The sequence below is a fragment of the Primulina eburnea genome, chromosome 2 (assembly GCF_022965805.1).
Source record: "Primulina eburnea isolate SZY01 chromosome 2, ASM2296580v1, whole genome shotgun sequence".
In the NCBI taxonomy this organism is placed as follows: Eukaryota; Viridiplantae; Streptophyta; class Magnoliopsida; order Lamiales; family Gesneriaceae; genus Primulina; species Primulina eburnea.
The window spans coordinates 36,123,266-36,142,004 of NC_133102.1; the positions used below are offsets into that span (position 1 = coordinate 36,123,266).

At 34.1% G+C, this 18,739-nt stretch overlaps 1 protein-coding gene across 4 annotated transcripts; it reads right to left on the reverse strand.

Moving 5' to 3' along the window:
- Window positions 1-13,278: 13,278 nt before the first annotated feature.
- LOC140823064 (methyl-CpG-binding domain-containing protein 7) lies at window positions 13,279-16,283 on the reverse strand. Of its 4 annotated transcripts, none has more exons than XM_073184166.1 (6): window positions 16,042-16,283; window positions 15,732-15,851; window positions 14,779-14,886; window positions 14,187-14,348; window positions 13,874-14,086; window positions 13,279-13,400 (listed from the first exon to the last, which is right to left on the reverse strand). In XM_073184166.1, exons 1-6 carry the CDS (start codon window positions 16,183-16,185, stop codon window positions 13,326-13,328), a joined length of 822 nt encoding a protein of 273 aa, XP_073040267.1. In that variant the 5' UTR covers window positions 16,186-16,283; the 3' UTR covers window positions 13,279-13,325. The 4 variants fall into 4 exon arrangements, with proteins under 4 accessions (XP_073040267.1, XP_073040266.1, XP_073040268.1 ...); XM_073184165.1 differs by having other exon boundaries at window positions 14,743-14,886; window positions 16,042-16,282; XM_073184167.1 differs by having other exon boundaries at window positions 13,860-14,086; window positions 14,743-14,886; window positions 16,042-16,282.
- Window positions 16,284-18,739: the final 2,456 nt, after the last annotated feature.

Below are 18,739 nucleotides of genomic sequence, written 5' to 3' on the forward strand. Positions count from 1 at the left end.
AATTTAGCTTTATTGTTAATTGAGAAAGGAGAGTGGAACTTTTTATTTTGGTGGAGTTCAATAAATTGACAGCTGCCCAATATGGTAAGTAAAAATTTTGATATTTGAAATTTTCAATTTTTCATTATATGAACAAGACTTTTATCTTTGACATCGGCAGTGTCAGATCGTCGATCGAGGTTATAATAAGTTCATAATCATTTATTTGATGAATTTAGAATTTACTGATTAAATGATTGTAATAGTAGTGATGACTAATATGAACAAAATCTCATAAAATATTATAGAGATGTGTAGAATTAATTAACTAATCAATTAGTTATATAAAATAAATAATAATATAATTAATACGTCTATGTATGTATTAAATGTGCATGTATAAATATATTAATATTTATATATACACTTTATATGGAGACATAAAATATGTGTATATATAATATTTATATATCATGCATTATCGAAAGTTGATATATACATGATATAATAATAATATGAGAATTTTATTTAATGAAAATTAAAAGTCTTGGGGAGACAAGGATTAAGAATCCTGATGTGGGAGTGAAACGTCCCTTATTTTTAACTTTAAAATTTAAATAAATACTACAGAAATATTTTTTTATATAAAAGTTTTCTCCTAACTTCAAAATCATCCAACATAAAAACTAATATTTAAAAATCTCAAATGTATAAAACCCATAAATCATCACCCACAAAATCGTACGTCAATTATAAAAAATCCAAATATTAAACTTCAAAATAAAACATAAAATCTCTAATAAAATAATCCTCAAAATCTTTACGTTAAAACTTTAAATTTTAAGCTAATGCGGCAAATTAAAGTCTCTCAGGAGTATACTGTCGGACCCGATCTACTCAAACGTCAGCGCCTCTCTTAAAATCATCCTCACATGCGGCCATGCATACTTAGTGAGTCTAACGACTTAGCATGTTCTACCATACGTAATAAATAATACATATACATGCACATACATTTGAAAATCATATTTTTATTTAACACAAGCATGTGTAAAACTTGTAAGCTTAAATAAATCATTAAATTATAAAGTCTTTCATCATCGTATACCATTTAGAGCGAAGTTTGATCCTTAAAAGTGACTATCATATCATATCATGTGGTTGACTGATCAGTGTAGCTATACCAAGTACTTGGGGCGGGACGTTAGCAACTATCGTCACTGAGATGTGGCCAAATATAGAAATACGTTCGTCGGGCTCCCTCTGAGCTTTCTCCTGTAAACGGGCTTCCTCTAGAACCTTTTCCCTCACGATAACTCCAATCATATTTTTTATGTCACAGTCAATTCGAATTCTTCAAAATATTTTTCATTTCCTTTTATTTGTAAAATATTGTGTCATTCAAAAATAGCATTTTTCAGGAAAAATCGTACATTCTTTTCATATATCATAAAAATATAATATTTTCATTATAAATATTTTAAAATATCATTTATCATGTATTATAATTCTTCGAGCCACTGTCGGACCTTTCGAAGTACTGGGACGTTAAATGACCATTTTACCCTTGGACCTCGGACTTCTCAATTTTGACTTTTTCTTATTTTTCTTGACTCGAGCCTACACCATAGCATCATATAATCTTAAATTTGACTTCTAAAATTTTTCTTAAACGTAAACCCGAGCCTTTCGATTTAATAACTTAATAACTAAACCGTAAAGCTTTTTAAACCCGAATAAATTCATAACTTAATATTTTATTCTCGAATTTGAAACATAAAACTTTCATCCCTAAACTTCCCCCATTGAACCATGAACCATCCCCCATTAACCAAGGTTCGAGCCTATTCCTTTTTCCTAGCCAAAACCGAACCCTAACCTCCCTCAAACAATTCGCCTCACCCAAACCACAAGACACCCTGGACCAGACCATGCATAGACCCTACTTGACCCAGCCCTGACTAGCGCACCGGCCCCAAACGCCTGCAGCCAAGCCGGACGCATCATGTGTGAGAAACCCTAGAGTTCGTGACTGTCCTACCAACGTTCCACCCATCCAGCCGCCCTAGGACTCCTTCTAGCCTCTAGACACAGCTAGGGCCTTGACCAAGCCTGGTCGAGCTCTGGTGCAGCCTCCCTGATGGCCGAGCCTACATATCCCCAAAACTCCATTGAAGACCCTAGAAACTCTAGGTTCGAGTCCTCCTTAGCCATGCTTGGTTCCAGCCTACGTTTCTCCATGGAACTACTCGTCCTTAGAAATCATGAAGTGTCTCAAACCAGCGTAAAAACGTAAAAATGTTGAAAAATATTCTTCCAATCGTCAAATAGTTTGATTAATATAATATTCATGTTTCAAAATGTAAAACACACATATTATGGATTGAATGGTACAAAAAGAAAGTTTAGAAATGTGTCTTTGCATTGATAACGTTCGAATATTTGATCGTTGGCATAAGTTGCGAAGAGGAGCGAACGTGCGACGAACAACCTTAGAATTTTTCTCTCAAAATTTTGAAAATCATAGTGTGTGTGTGTGTGTGTGTGTGTGTGCATTATGTGTAATTTTTGGCCATTAGGAGTCTTTAGAACCCTAGTTTTGATCTTATAAATTTTGCAAATTGTTACAAAGTTGGGGCTTTATGATTTTGGTTTGGAAATAATTAGGCCCATCAATCGTAGTTAAATTAGGCCCGATAAGGCCCATTTAATTATAAAATAACAATTTACAAAAATCATTTTCAAAAATAATAAATTTAGGGCCTTTAACAGTCCTTCGTTTGACTAAAACCGGCTTTCAAGATAAAATAGAGATCGATTCATAAAATAATTTGGACTCCAGCATTTTTTGAAATTTCATCCTATTTAAAACATCTACCAGTTAAAAATGCTACTAATTTTTTTTTCAAAACTTATTTTCGAAATTTAAAATTTTTCATGCATGGAATACTGCTGAAAAATACATTTTTTTTCTTAAAAAAATAATCGTAATCAAAGAACAGATAAAATACTGTAGTTAAAAATTGCCAACTCGGCCATCATAAATATACGTAAAATAAATCAAGTAAATATCCTGATAACTAACAATGTGTCAAAACCAATCGTAATAAAATGTTCACGTCCACTCTAAACTCATAAAAACGTGATGTGCGGAAATATGGTCCCCGGGTCATGTGCGCACATCCAGCCCTGACTACTCAGAAATCGGCAACTCTAGCCTCCTCATCGACATGCTCACTTACATAATTCACACCAAGTTAGTCTAAAGACTCAACACACCTGTAACGTTAAAACGAATGCATATACATAACATAACATTTAATGATCTTAAAAGCATAAATGTAAACACATCGCATAAAAGCATAATCGTGTCAAAACATGTCTCATAATATCATCGTATACGTACATATTCTTTAATTGAATTCAGTTCATTAGTTATGACTTTTGTATCAGCTCTATTCGATGGATTCATCTACATATAACTGTGGTACCCGGCGGTGAGGGCATCAGCGACAACATTACCCGTCCACTGAGTCTTGGCCTCAGCTCATAATATCTCATATCATGGTATTAGTCACAACCAACTCCTATCATTCAAAACATGTCATCTTATTCATCACTTATAAAAACATGCATATACGTAACTTTTCCTTAAAACCAAGCATGCTACGTATTTTTCATATTTATGAAAAAGGTCATATACATGATACATAAACATTAAAAAAACATGCTAAATTTGTGATCAGGGCGCTGCCAGGACTATAAACTCGAATCGAGTGCAAAATGACTATTTTGCCCCTAGAATCCCAAAACAAAAATTTTACCCCTGGATCTCTAAATTTCGACTCTAAGCCAACTAACTCCTCAAAAACACCTCGAAACATCATTATAAACATTTCCTTGATGTAACCTTGAGCCTTTCCCGTAAATTTTGCAAATCGTCCTAAACTTGGACAGGGGTTTCGTTTAACCTGCGACTTGATCTAATCCTTAACCATAGTTCGATGATTCTTAACTGTACAACATACGACCCATCTTATACCTCCCATAATCTTGGAACACCCACCCTAGCTTACTAGAATAGCCAACCTGAGGAAGACTCGCTGAAATTGAAAAACTCAAGCATTGGACAGGCGCCTAGGCGCTGGTTGTGTGGCGCTGCCAAAGTCGTGCCTTAAGCGTTTCTTCTTTTGATCTTCACACACTTGTTTATTGATGGTCTTGATCTTGTATTTATAGAGGCTTCGTGTCCGTACATCAAGACTCATCAAATATGTTTGTTGCAGTTTGAATTCGTTTTTAGCTTTAAGCTCTGCTGCAATGTTCACTATTGTACTTTGATTGTACAATTACTTTTATACCGTTGTGTACAGCTGGATTCCACTTAGATAAGCTTGTCGTGTTCTGCAAACTGATCGGCTCCAAACTGATGTTTTGAAAATGTCATTTGAACTGATTTGGTGAAATCAGTTAGCCGTCAGCTAAACTGCTTTCACTGTTTCAGTTGAACTGGTCAGCTTAGCTTTTCATCAATTGAGCTCTTCATCAGCTAGTCGGGCTTCTGAAGGTATTCTGCTGAACTGCTTATCAGCTGGACAGTCAGTTGAACTGGTTCAGTTTGGGCGATTAGTTGGTGCTTTCAATTTTGCGTTTCGATAACTTCAGTTTTCGCTCGATAACTTACTAGTTTGAATACTGATCAGTTTCAGTTGCTGCGCACTTAGGTAAAATCATTAAAAACAAAATAACAAGTATTGTTAACATCAAAATCAAGATTGAGAACATGAAATATTCCAACATTTTAAATGTTATAAATGTTTTAAATGATATCACATGCATGTTTACATGATATACGTTTTACAGTACATGTTTATCTGTCTATAAGTTTTGAGATTAGATGCTTTAAAATTTTTATGCATGTAACGACATGAAATAAGAAATTATATGATTTTCATGCATGATGTCTTTGTGTTGGAATTGCACATGATTAAGAATTTGGCCATTGGGCGTTAGAAAATGTTGAAAATGATTTGGCTGTATCGATTTTTGGTTAGTAGTATTAATGTTCTACTTTTTGGGTCATAAGTTAGTTATGAATATTATGAATGCTTTTGGAACATGTAGATTAAGAAAATACTGATGATTTATGATTACTAGTTGAGTTAATTTTTGAGAATTTAATATAAGGAATAATGATTCGAATACTACGACAATCTTTAGGAGTATAAAAATTTATAATTTGGCATTTTAGTAATTGATGAAAATATAAGATTGGTTATGAGAATTTATTTTGGGTTTAATAAGCTTAAGATTATTGAACTATATGTTACGGGAAACCTATAAAATGGAATTAGGAACGTCAAGAATTTATGGGTAATTGTAGAATTTTCGAAACTAAGGACCAATTTGATAATTTTCGAGAAAATTAGGAATTAATTTTTCAATTGTTGAGAAAATTTGGAGACTGGTTTAGCAATAAGTGATAATTGAATAGGAATTTTCGATGATTTAGGCTTGAAGGGATATTTAGAACCTTTAAATATCTAGGTTATAATAAAGAATGGTAATCAAGGGCATTGTAGGATGAGTAATATTGGGCTTGAATATCGAAGCGTTAGTGGAATAATGTTGTGGCAAATTAAGAATTTAGAGTTATGACAATTTAAGGTAAAGTTGAACAATTAGATAAGTTATAGGATTAGACGTTAAGTTAACATATTTTTGAGAACTTAAATTTGATGTATCTTAAGTTTTAGTCATGATCTTAAGAGTTAAAATTATACATTTGTTAAGGTTAATTTTTTTTTAGAAAGTTGGGTATTATTTATGGTTATATTACTTGATATACGTACGTAAGAGGTGAGATAGACAACATGTCTTAATGAAATTAAAAATATTTGTTTTTAAAAGTCTAGTAATGTTGTGATATTTGGAAGTAAGTATATATGGTATACTCACAAAAATTTAAATTTTATGCTTTATAAGAAATAAAGGCACTTGAGGGATTTTCGAAAGTGATTAAGAAACTTGGGATTAAATGGTGATGTGTGTTGGATTATGTTATGTAAGACTATTTGGGTCGTGTAAGCTTGAATTATAAGTTTATGATATAGGCGTTTATATGAAAGTTTTGGGTGAAATATAAAAAAAAAGAATTAGTTGTGTTCAACATAGGTTATCAATGAACAAATATTAAGATACTTTTATCGAGTAAGAAATCTAAAATTATGATATGTGGAATCTAGAATTCTACGGATTTTAAGTGAATTCGAATTATTAGAGTTAGTCTAACGCTAACATGGATAATTTATTAAGTTTTATATGCTAGTATTTTAATTAAGCATTAAAGATACGTCAGAATGCGACATTCGTTCCAATAAGGAAAATCCAAATATCTTAGGCTTAACTATATTATAATTGGTAAGAAAATAGTTGAGCATGTTATTGATGCTAGAAGGGGTTTTATAGGTAGAAGATCGATATTGTATATTTTGGGTTTTATGGATTAACATTACTCAAATTCAAGATTCGCAAAATTTTATATTTGAGGTATACTTGTAAATAGTTAAGTTACGTTAGTTTGCGCCGTAAGATAAAGGTTCGATCCAAGGATCTTAGACTAATATTGTTATGGGGTTGAGATAAGGTTTATCTATTAAATGTATTACACATGATAGAATTCGATTAGTCAATTTTGGTGATAAGATCTCTTAATTTGAACGGTATAAATGCTAATGTTTGGATTTAAAGCCTTAGTATACCATGAGTTCAATAAATTTAGGAAAGGATGCTTTTGGGATTTTAATATTGAAATTTAATAGTTCGATGAACACCTTGGGTATAGTATAAGAAAAGTAAGGTGCGATAAGTTTGGACCTCCATTTCTAGTACTAGGAATTGCAAGAGAATTCGAAATTTGAGGTTATAGTGAAATATAACTAAGTCACCATAAGTCGTTCTAAGTTGCGATTTGCAAACGAGGATTTTGAAGGCAAATTTAATTAGGATTAAAAAGACATAATGACAGCCTAAAACTTATATAATCAGAGTGGGGTAGCAGAAGCGTGGATTATTGGGATACTAGAATTAAGAGTCTAAACTTTTTGATTATCGAGGATAAATGAATTTCGAGGACGAAATTCAATTTAAGGGGGATATATTGTAACGCTCCGAAAATTTGAATGTTCACGTGAACCACATGGATGAATGTTATCAAATTTCTTATGTATTTTAATTAAATTAATTTAATGCATCAAATGCATGATTGCGATATGAATATGTGTTTTTATGATATGGTTCATTAAGATTGCATGTTATAGGGCTTTTAGCAGTATTTCACGCTCGGACGAGGAACGGAGACCGGGGACAGTTAATGAATTTTTTTTCTTAAATGGTTATTTTAAGTATTTAATATATGATGTAATTGATATGAAAATTTTGAAAATGGGCCCTTTGCAGTATTTTTACAAGTTAAACCGTATTTTTGACCGGTAGATGCTTTTTAGCAAAATGGATGACTTTTTGAGGTTCGGGTAATATTTTTGAAAACGAATTTAAACGAAATATTTTATTAGCGTATTATTGAGATTAATGGGCCTATTTTAATGTATATTGGGCCTAAACTCCTACTTATCCACATTAATTTTAATTATAGCCCATTATGCATTTATATTATAGCAAACCCTACCTCCTAAAACCCTAATCACTCACTCTCACTCATTCAGCCACACCACCCTCCCTCGTCCAGCAGCTTTCAGAAATTTCAGCAGCCACCTTGGTGGGTTTCTTCAAGAAAATCTCATAAGAACTCTTCCTCGTCCCTCCAGTGCCCATTCTACATGATTGTGTCAAGCTTTTCGAGTGGGTATAGTTAGGCGGTAGCGTAAGTCCTAAACTGAGTGGGTACAAGGTGTTGTATAAATCAAAGTCTTCTAGTGGATCCTACCCGAGATGATAGAAGAAGTAATGTAGGAGGAATTGAAGTCTCCGAACATCAATAAACATATCTTGTATTTTTAACTTTTTAACTATTGTGTTTAAACTGATTTGATTAGTTTGCGCTGATATCTGTTTAGTTCTCATCATAACTGAACTGATATAAGCAAGAACTGATCCCCTTATTTCAGTTCATCATTTGACACAAGCTAATAGCTTTAAATTGATCAGCTTTCTTAATGAATGATTACTTCGAATATTTTTCGCTTAGTTTAAAACCAAATTCGATTTAATTCATCGGTGTTTACATTCTTAAAACACGAGCTATTGCAGCTCATTGAGAATATTGTGTTTAAAGCATCCTCGTAGATGCGTAGAACCGATCCCATCGAAATATTAATTTTTTCATCTTTTATTATTTTTCTTATGTAGGAACCGTCTTAAATTTAAAAAAAAAAAAGATTACACAAGTTAGTTAAATTTTCATTTTTTTCATCAAAAAGTAAATCATCATCTTAAATTTAAAACAAAAACTAAATCAAATGATTTAAAAATATTATATTAAAAAAATGTTCATCGTTTTATCTTTTAATATTAAAAAATTATATTCTGATCCTTTATAATAAAATCAAATTATTTTATTATTAAATTAAATTAATTGATTTTCTAATATAATAGGTAGGAACCGGCTCTATTCTTCAACTTTTTTTTGTTCTATTTTTTTACTTTAAAAACCCGGTGGCCCATTTTCTTTATGTGAATTTCCTATTTCTCTCGACCAATTTTCAATTTTCCCTTCATGTGCATCTTCAACCTCTAATTTTGTGTGTTTTCCCCAAAATGGTCCGCTTGTCCGTTCCAATAATATATCACAGCCGCTCCGCCACCAAATCTCGTCGATTCAAGACAACCGTTGTTAGCGCATTTCAAGGTGTCGCGGCAATCGGCGATCTGGATATGAAGTGAACGTTTTTTGCTGTTGCGCGATCATTTTTACAATCGTATATTTCTCATCGTGGTATGTCTTTCACCAGAAAAAGAAAAAAAAATTAGAACAAAGAAAGAGAAAATCAATTGGTAGCCATTAAAAACCCTATTAGATGCTTCATATCTTGCATTATTCCATTTGGAACATAAATGTTTTTATTTGTCATATCACAATATTATCAAGGATATAAAAGTCATTTGATAATTAAATCTACTTTAAATTGAGGATGAAACATGTGTGTAAAAATTCTAAAAACATATTTGTCTATTAATTTTTCAAAGAAGATTTTAAGGTAATTAGGATTTTCACATGTGACAGGATGTATTAATTTGGAGCAAACTCTCATTCAGCAAGCGATCATTAAAAAAAAATAACACCAATTGTGTCCTCTTTCTCTCTCTGTGAAAATTTCGCAAAACCGATATATAAGCGTGGAGTCTTCGCAGCCCGACTGATATCAATGACTGCCATTTCCTTGCTACGTTGTTTTAAACAAATTGCTAGCTCAAAAATATACTTCTTGCTTCAGATTTCTTAAAAATTTCCCTTTTTAGCATCCGTAACTCTTCTACGCCTTTCCATTTGCATGCTACGAAAACACCAAAAACACACACACACCGCACTCATTGACGAACTGCTGCTAATCACCCCTATATGCGTAATACACATATCTATCTATGTGTCTCTTTATGTCTTTTGCATGTTCTTGGATTATATAACTTGTTCATGATCTCTCTCTGTTTATGGTGTTCAATCTTACTTTTTGACAAATGGGTATGAGTTAAATTTGTATTCTAACGGAGTTTAATTCATTTCTTGGTGTTTTGAAGTTTGTGGGGTTTCTGGGTCTTGATTTAATTGGGTTTTCGGGTTCTGTAAAGATGGCACCTGTGAGAGGGATTAATAAGAAAAGGAAAGTGGAGAAGAAAGTTGAAGAAAATTCTTTGGCGTCTGGATCTTCAGAGGAGGGCTCTACTGAATGGTGGAATGTTTTGTCAAAGAAAATTGCTGGTATTGTTATATCATTTTCTTCTGTTTTTACCAATTTATTGTTTATTGCTATGTTAAAGATGATGTCTGTTTTTTCTTTTTTTCTTTTTGAGATAAGATTATGTTTTTCTTGTGTATTCGTATGTTTATTTGTGTTGTAGAGTATTCAAGTATTATTGGCAATGGTTTCATCATCTGAGATTGATTCGTTGGATTGGTTTGTGATTTCTTTGGTTATTTCAATCTGGCAAATGCAAATGATTGTGCTCAATTAGATCCCTAATATACCTTTTGTGTTCAACACTTCAACTCCTGAAAATTTGGGGCCGAACGGATACTCCTCGTTGTCGACTCGAACAAAACGCAAATCTTTTGATATCTTGATGGATGGAATATGGTAACCGTGGCGTAGAAACAGTTCTTCGGTTAGTAGAGTTTATCTTCGTGGAATTCAAGAATTTCGGTAGGCGATTGATTCATTATATATATATTAAGTCGGTGAATCTGCGTATTGAATATGACATTACAGAAACCTCAACACCAGTTTCCTAGGCTGGTGATCATTAGATATAAATGAATGATATGAACTGCAGAAATGCTTGCAAGGGACTTAAATATTTCTCTTCAACTGACATTGGTGAAGAAAAGAAGTTTCTCATAGACGTCAAAATTATTGTACAGATCTGCGTATTTCACATAATGTGCATTACTTGTATACTATGAATCCCTCTAGAATTTCTCGTTGAACAAACTTTCATGATGCAATTTCCTTTTTCTGCTGGTTGATTTAGAATTATTTTTGTTACTTTCTGTGAATATCCAATCATTTTTAACTAATTTTTGAATGAACATACCACCCTGAAAGGTGTTTCCTGATAACTTCTTGTTGTGGCTTGAGCCTATTTGATGTATATGAAGGCATCCTTTGAACTTAAACCTGCATATGTTCATTTCTTGATGAATTTCTCATAATTAAGATGAGTGAATAGGAAATCGTTATTTGGATGACCTAAAATTCTTGCAAGTTGAAAAGGAATTGAGGGTAGAATAAGTTTTATTTAACTTGGAGAGTTACAATGCACCTGAACTGAATGGAACGAGCAGTCATGTACATAAACACGTACTTAAATGGATATACTGCTTTTGATCTTTTGTCTTGAAAGATTTTTTGTTAGAGGAAATAAAAACGTGATCTTGTTTTTGCATATGCTTATTCCAGATAATACTTTGATACAAGTTGGATTAATTGCAAGATTAGAAAGAGAGAAACCGAATAGAGTTGTTGAAGTGATTTCATTTCCTTATCAGTTATTATCCATGGCATGCATAAATAAAGGAATGCTCTGATAAATGAATTCGCTTTTTTATTTTGTGAGTAACTCGTGGCCCTTGGCTTTTTATGTAGAATCCAGCTACAAAAGATAGCCTTGGACAATACACACACACACATTCTGTTGCAAAATATTGCTGCTACATGTTCAGTTAATAGATCATCTTAACTCTATGCTTGTTTTTTTATATTATTTTCTGACATTATAAGCTCTTCTGCAGATTAACAATTTTTATAATGGTTTTTTTAAAGATCATGGTGTTGAATTTAATCTTATTTTTTCATCTGGGATACTGCCATTTTACGTGTAGTACATCTTTTTTGTTCTAAGGTAGATTTTTTGTTGTCATGTTTTTTGAGTTGATCTGTTTTTCAGGCACGATAGTGATCAATAAACTCTTTCTCGCTTTGCTGCAGGCAGTCCATCTACCTCAAATGGAGTAGACAGTTTCAAGTCTACTTTCAGAATGTCTCAAAAGACTTTTAATTATATATGTTCTCTGGTGAAGGACCACATGATGGCTAAAACACATTTCAATTTTTCAAATGGCAAGCCAATGTCACTAAATGATCAGGTAGCGTTAGCACTGACAAGGCTCGGGTCCGGTAACTCACTGATCTCGATCGGGGACTCGTTCGGTGCACACCACTCAACCGTCTCTCAGGTGACATGGCGTTTTGTCGAGGCCATTGAAGAAAAGAGCCGTCATCATATCCGGTGGCCGTCGACCGATCAAGAAATGGCAGAGATGAAACACAAGTTTGAGAAAATCCAAGGCCTCCCAAATTGCTGTGGCGCCATTGACACCACACATATAACAATGCTTTTGACATCATCGGATCAAGAAGCCGAGACTTGGCTGGATTATAAGATGAATCACAGCATGATTCTTCTGGCGATTGTCGACCCTGATTTGAGGTTTCTTGATATAGTCACTGGATGGCCGGGAATGATGGACGACCCTTCTGTTCTATATAGTTCAAACTTCTTCAAGCTGTGTCAAAAAGGAGAGAAAATGAATGGAAAGAAGATATCATTGTCAAACGACACTGAGGTGAGGGAATATATAATTGGTGATTCGGGCTTTCCTTTATTGCCTTGGTTAGTGACACCATATCAAGAAAAAGAGTTGACCAAATCCGAATTGAGGTTCAACGAAAGGCTTCTTGAAACTCATGGTGTAGCAAAAGCAGCATTGGCAAGATTGAAGGAGGTTTGGAGGATGATTCGCGGAGATATGTGGAGACCAGACAAGCATAAGTTGCCTCGATTTGTCCTCGCCTGTTGTATTCTGCATAATATCGTTATTGACATGGAAGAGGAGGCTTTTCATGAGACGTACTCATCGTCTCTCGACCATGATCCAAGGTACGGTGAAAAGGTTTGTGAATCTGTCGACAAGAATGGTTCAATCTTGAGGGACAAGCTGTCGATATACTGTACGAGAGATTGCATTGTTGAATAAAGGCATGCATATGATTGACGAGAGGATTAGCAGAGGGTATAGTTTCCATACACAGCTAAAGTAGAGACTCGAGCATTTTTAAAAGATTTGTCAAGGAATATTCATATTTCATTTTTTATTTTAAACTGATCTTGACAAATGTGTGAAACTTCAAGTAGTTTGCAAAGCTTTGGAGGATTTGTATTGCCAACTGTTACAGGGAACTTCTTACTTTTTTGTGTATTAAGATTCTACATTACATTTTACATGAGGAGAGACCAGACTGGCACTAAAATATCGCACATTTATGTTGCCCAAACATGCATTTGATTTAGTCAGTCGTCTTTGGGACAAAAGAGAACCAATAAACCAAACACTCAAAATGGTGGCCCAGTGTTCATCCTTAAACAACATTTTAAGTATTCAGACAAATATAGACTGTAAACACCCAATTCTGAAATGTGCAAGCAACATCCCAGAACTGATCATTCGGCTCAACCATTCCAAACCACCTTAAGTTTATCGAAAAATGGTACTTTTCCGAGAAAAATTAGCACCACTGCAGTAAGAAAATTGGAATGGAGAAGGATTGCTCTTATCCAGCAGTGATCGTTGTCGCATGACCGTCTTAAGTCGTAAGGACGAATATTAAACAGAACTAGAAAAACAGCAGTGAAACTGTACACGCATCAGAGTTACACATCTGCTGAGATTGTATTCCTCTAACCATCAACTGCAAAATGAAAACATAAAATGAATTGGTAAAATGCTTGTTTCACTTCATCCAAAAAGAAGTAAAATTATATGCCAATATGCAAAGCCCGTGCCACGTGTTCTTGAACTAGTTTAAGATATATTTACTGTTGAATTTTAAAGTGAAAGAATGATAAAAATAAAATGCAACCTAGTTCAGGATTTACATAGTTCAGTAAGCAACATCCCATGATAATTCTAAGGTCTTACTTAGCCCAGAAAAAAAAATGTCACCTATTTATGTAAGTAAAAAAATTGGGATAGTTGGGTGGTAAATCTATTCAACTAATTATAATCATAATACTAAAAAATATCAAATTTTTACAGTCTGGTTGTAAAATAAACAAAAATATTTTTGACATGCAATGTGGTTTCTGTGGATGCAATTTCTTTATTGCAAGTTGCAACTATGAAAATGGAAGAAATTATAGGACAATACCGAGTTTTAGATACCAATTTACCCCTATGATTGGAGCTAGGAACAAGGCTCGTTCCTTCATTCATTAATTCAACGAATCTATCAGTCCACTGCTGCCTAACAGAATCTGGAACCAACGTGTCGGAAACGAAAGGGCTCCAGGCATCTCCCTTTGTACTAGAAAGAACCCAATTGACTTTCATTGGTGGTGCAACAAAGGAAGAACCTTGCGAACTATTTCCAGAAGTCTAAAAACAAAAGCAGCGACCTGATCAGAGTTATTTAGTAACATGCTAAGAAAATAATATTTAAAAAGTCAGGTTGAAATATAATAAAGTTTGAGCTCACCTTTTTACGGCTCTGAAGTTTAAAAAACTTTGAAAGGGGTTTATTTTCCTTTATTTCTTCTAGCACCTTCAATAAGGGGACATTTTCTTCCAATTCTGCCAGATACCTCTCAACAGAAACTAGGGATCGGAACATCTTTCTCGTCTCAGGTTCATAGTAGTACTATGCCACAATAAAAAGCATTTTGTCTCAAGAAACAAGATTCATTAATGTATTTGAATGGTACAGTAGAAGGATATATAAGATGTCCTCCCAACCTTACGAAAATACAAACAGAAACCCATTTCAGATGTCTAGTCCCGAATCAGGTTGATAGATAAAAAGATAATTTTTAACTTTTGTCCAACTTACTAACTAACTAATGTAATATGATTGCAAGAATAACTAGCAATGAGAGTCTCCACCAAAATCTCATGTTTCCTGTCCACCAAGGTTTTATAACTGAATAAAGTAAAATTCCAGAAAGTTACTCATAAAATTTCAACTGTTCCAATTCTGAAAATATTGAGATCATGAAGTAAAAAACAAAAATTAGGAGACAAAGAAGTGAATTTACCTTGTCGATGATTCGTGTATCATATTTTCGAGGTACCATTTTCACAATCCATCCATTCGGCAGAACAGAGGGTGTCTTGCAAGCAGTGGAAGCCTCAATTTCCAAATGATTTTCCTTTAGTTCACCGTCATCTAGTCTCAGCATCTGCAGATATGTTGTTATAAATCATAGTGCCTAGCTTCAATGCTTTTTAATACAGTGAAACTAGAGAAGCTGGAGAGAGAGTCTTTCACATATAACATTCATAAAGATGGAACAAAAACAAGGAAACTTAACCTTCCAATCTGAAACAATCATCCTCCTGATGCAACTACAAATTCAAAACCCCATACCAAAAAATATCACTTCATATTTAAGTTCCAAGTAACGACTAAGCAAGGTTTCATTGATTCTGAATTAATGGGATTCCTTTAAAATGCGTCATATTAAAATTTAAAACATATGGTGACAAAACAAGAACATCAACCTTCAATCTCTTCACGACATGGACGTGCTTCAACCAACATTAGTTTCTTGAGTACAAATTCGACCTGGCTTAAGCGATATGATGACTACAAACAGATAACATGATTCGGTTTCAGGACGATCTTAAAAGAAAATATAAGCAAAATATTCATCGAAGACTGATTCTTTCAAGAAATAATAAGCATAAAAACAAAAATCGTAAATCTTTTAGTGGGTAAACCAAATTTCTAATTCTCACATATGCTAGTCAATGAAAAACAAAGAAAGAAACTTCATACTTTAGTAGGATAAAGGGAACCATTAGAAATAAGTAAAATAATCAAAAACAAATTATAAAAAAAAAAAACGCAAACAATATGGCATTTAATACATTATCGGAGAATACGGCACATGTTTTTTTTTTTTTTTTTTGCCATTTATAGATCTCATTTGCTGAGCCAAATGCTTCTCACCTCAACGCCCATAAATTAGTGATTAAATACTAAAAATTCAAAACAAAACAAAAAGAGTGAGCTCAACTATACATGATTGTGAAGAGTCATCTTCCTGGGGGATCTACGTGGGGTATATTCTTCCCCGTTAAGATATCTTTCAACTTCTTTCATTGACCTGAATTTGCGCGCAGTCTCCGCTTCATAGTAGTACTACATCAATCAACAACAAATACCATTGATCCAGTAATTTCCACACCTCCCATTCAAAATAATCGGAAGGGAAACAAGAAACTAGAAATACATTTTTCTGAGGAGAAAAAAAAAGGGGGGGGTGTGGGGGGAAGGCTTCAAGACTCAGAACTTTAGAAGAAATGCAATAACGATGTGGAAAATTTGAAACCATGTCAGAATGGTAGCCATCAGAACGGGGCACTTCTTTTATTCCCCATCCAGGTGGGAGCGGCGCCACCGACATCCGACGGCGGGTCGGAAGCGGCACAAGCATTGAGTTCGACGGTCTGGGAGTGATGGTGTGTCGTTTCATGTTGACGTACGTCACTCTGTAAACTGACGAGTGGTGAATGTTGTCCGCTTGCGCTTAAGCCTTAAAGTTGCAGCCCGCACACGAATATAGTGCTTCCGCAAGCTACAATATGTATATAATATTATTACTGGCTCGACACACGTCTTGTCTCGTGTATTTGTATAATATATTAATAATTTATTCGAAAAAAATTAGTTAAAGACTACTCAATCATTTTTATATATTAATTAAAAAATAAATAAATAAAAAAGAAAAGACAGATATGAATAAAACCTGCGACTTAATGTGTAAAAATCCGTATTTCGTATTCATAATTTTACGGAATTATTAAAAATTTTCTAAATAAATAATTACTTTGTCTCATTTAATTAAAATAACATGCAAATAATTTTAACTTTAAAATAATAGCGGAAGCAAATATTGTTTTCAACCAACAATTTAAAAATAATCCAACGTAAACATCAATTTAAAAAAAATCCAACGTATTAAAACTGAGTTTGAATAATAAAAGGTGCGTAAACTAAATCATGAGGTCCTCGGGTTTACTACTGATATCCCAAGATCGCTCACTGGTCTCCGCCCGCGGTCTCGACCTCATCAATACCTACAACAATCAAGTCTAGTGAGTCTAAATACTCAACATGTATATATCGTGAATAACAAGTAATATATATCATAAAATCGCATGCAACGTAAAAATAAATTATCGTAAAGCGTACGGTGAAAATCGTATCATGAATAATTATAACTATGTGCATATCTGAAAATTCATATGTAAAAGCTTTGCTCAATAGAGCTCTGTCATAACATATCATAATTTTTCTGGTAGAGATAATGTTTCTAAGCTAGTGGCCCATACCATAGCGTAAGCGCCTGATCAGACTAAACCACAGTATACTGGGCGGTAGAGATCAATCATAGCCCTTGGACTGGATGTCCGTACCCATACATAATCATGAACCGGTCGTAAGTCACCGGGCGGAGAGGTCTTCGGTTGCGCCTACCGACTTCCAAACCCATAAACGTAAGGTGGCCACAAGACATATAGCATATATCTCAAAAATAAACATTTTATATTTTTATGCACGTAATATAATTATAACCTTATTTTTACCGGATGAGTTGGATCGCTCCCAGGCTTGCTGCGACTTACTACTAATATGTGACACATGCAATAAATCTTAACTTGACAAAAAACTTAACAATAGAACAAAAAACGAGACGATTAGAGCCAATAACTTGATTTTTAACCATGGCTTTGTACCAACCCGAACCAACATTAAACCGACGTTTAACCATGATTAAAATACTCCAAACATACTGAAAAATATGCATAATAACTGTAAAACACGAAAATAGGTGAAAGGAATCCAAAAACATAAAACACTCTTTCGAGAGTCATTTTGGCACCTTTTACCGTAAATTCTCGTATGACCTCTAAACTCGACCAAATCACGAACGGCCAAAAACACGAATTTCCTAACTCATTAAGGTATTGTACAGTCCAAGGCCATGGGCTAAAAGCCAACCAAGAACTCAAACCAACCTCAAAACCGAAGATGAAAGTTGCTGTCAAAAAAAACCAGCAGTGGCAACTTGTGCGTTTGTGGTGTAAACTCTGAAATTTATTGACCAAGGGCTTGAACCACCTCCCATGGAATCTTACCAACATCCTAAGGCATGGCTTGGACCATGGCTAAGGGCTAAAGCCTACCACAAACCAAACCACACCCCAAAACCGAAACACACTCACACAGGAAATGGAAAGACCGAAATATGCACTTGTGTTGTTGTTTAAAAATTTTGAGGGAACCTTGAAAGGACACCTTGGTCATGTCCTAGACATGGTAAGTGAAGGTTCTAACCGTGGCTACAGTCCCTAGGACAGTCATGATTCGAACTTTCACCTTAAACCACCAAATGATAAACCTTGGACTCAAATTCTGCACTTAAGGAAAAGTTGTTGTCACTACTTTGTTGGTGCGTGTATGGATGTAAACCAATGAACCAATAACACTCTAACACACTCTAATTCATGCCTAGTAGCAGCCATGTGTGCCTGGAACCGAGCAACTCCCTGTAAGCAACCAAAACACACCAAACCGTGATGTGGAAAAACAAGAGAGCCAAGAAATTCTGTGCAGATTTTTGCTTAGATGTTGCTGTCATTTTCGTGATGCTGCTTGATTCATGAACATATATTGCTTAAAATTATCTAATATGACTTGATTGAAGAGCAAAGAAATAATATATACATGCCTGGAAGTTGTTTTGAATAAAACAAACCAATACGACGAATACGAGCGACGGAACGGAGTTAGATTTCCTTTCTTGTTTTCTGCTGTTACTCACGCCTCTAAGCTGCTGTTTTCACGATTTTCAACAGCTGATTACCTCTGATATTTTGAGCATATGAGTGTAGGATATGGAGGTAAGGAAGATGAATGTTAATAGTGGTGTTAAAGGGTCCATAATATACATTAAAATAGGAGTTACAAGTGAAGGAGTTGAAGGAATTTGAATTGTTTCTACTTCTCTCCTTGCTGCCTATTTT

Bases quoted from the DNA above. Each gene is read 5' to 3' on its own strand.
- LOC140823064 (XM_073184165.1), bottom strand. From the start codon at position 16,185: ATGAAACGACACACCATCACTCCCAGACCGTCGAACTCAATGCTTGTG. The intron at 15,852-16,041 runs GTTTCAAATTTT...TGATTGATGTAG, and splicing joins ATGGCTACCATTCTGACATG to TACTACTATGAAGCGGAGAC. The intron at 14,087-14,186 runs GTGAGCTCAAAC...TTTTGTTTTTAG, and splicing joins AACTTCAGAGCCGTAAAAAG to ACTTCTGGAAATAGTTCGCA.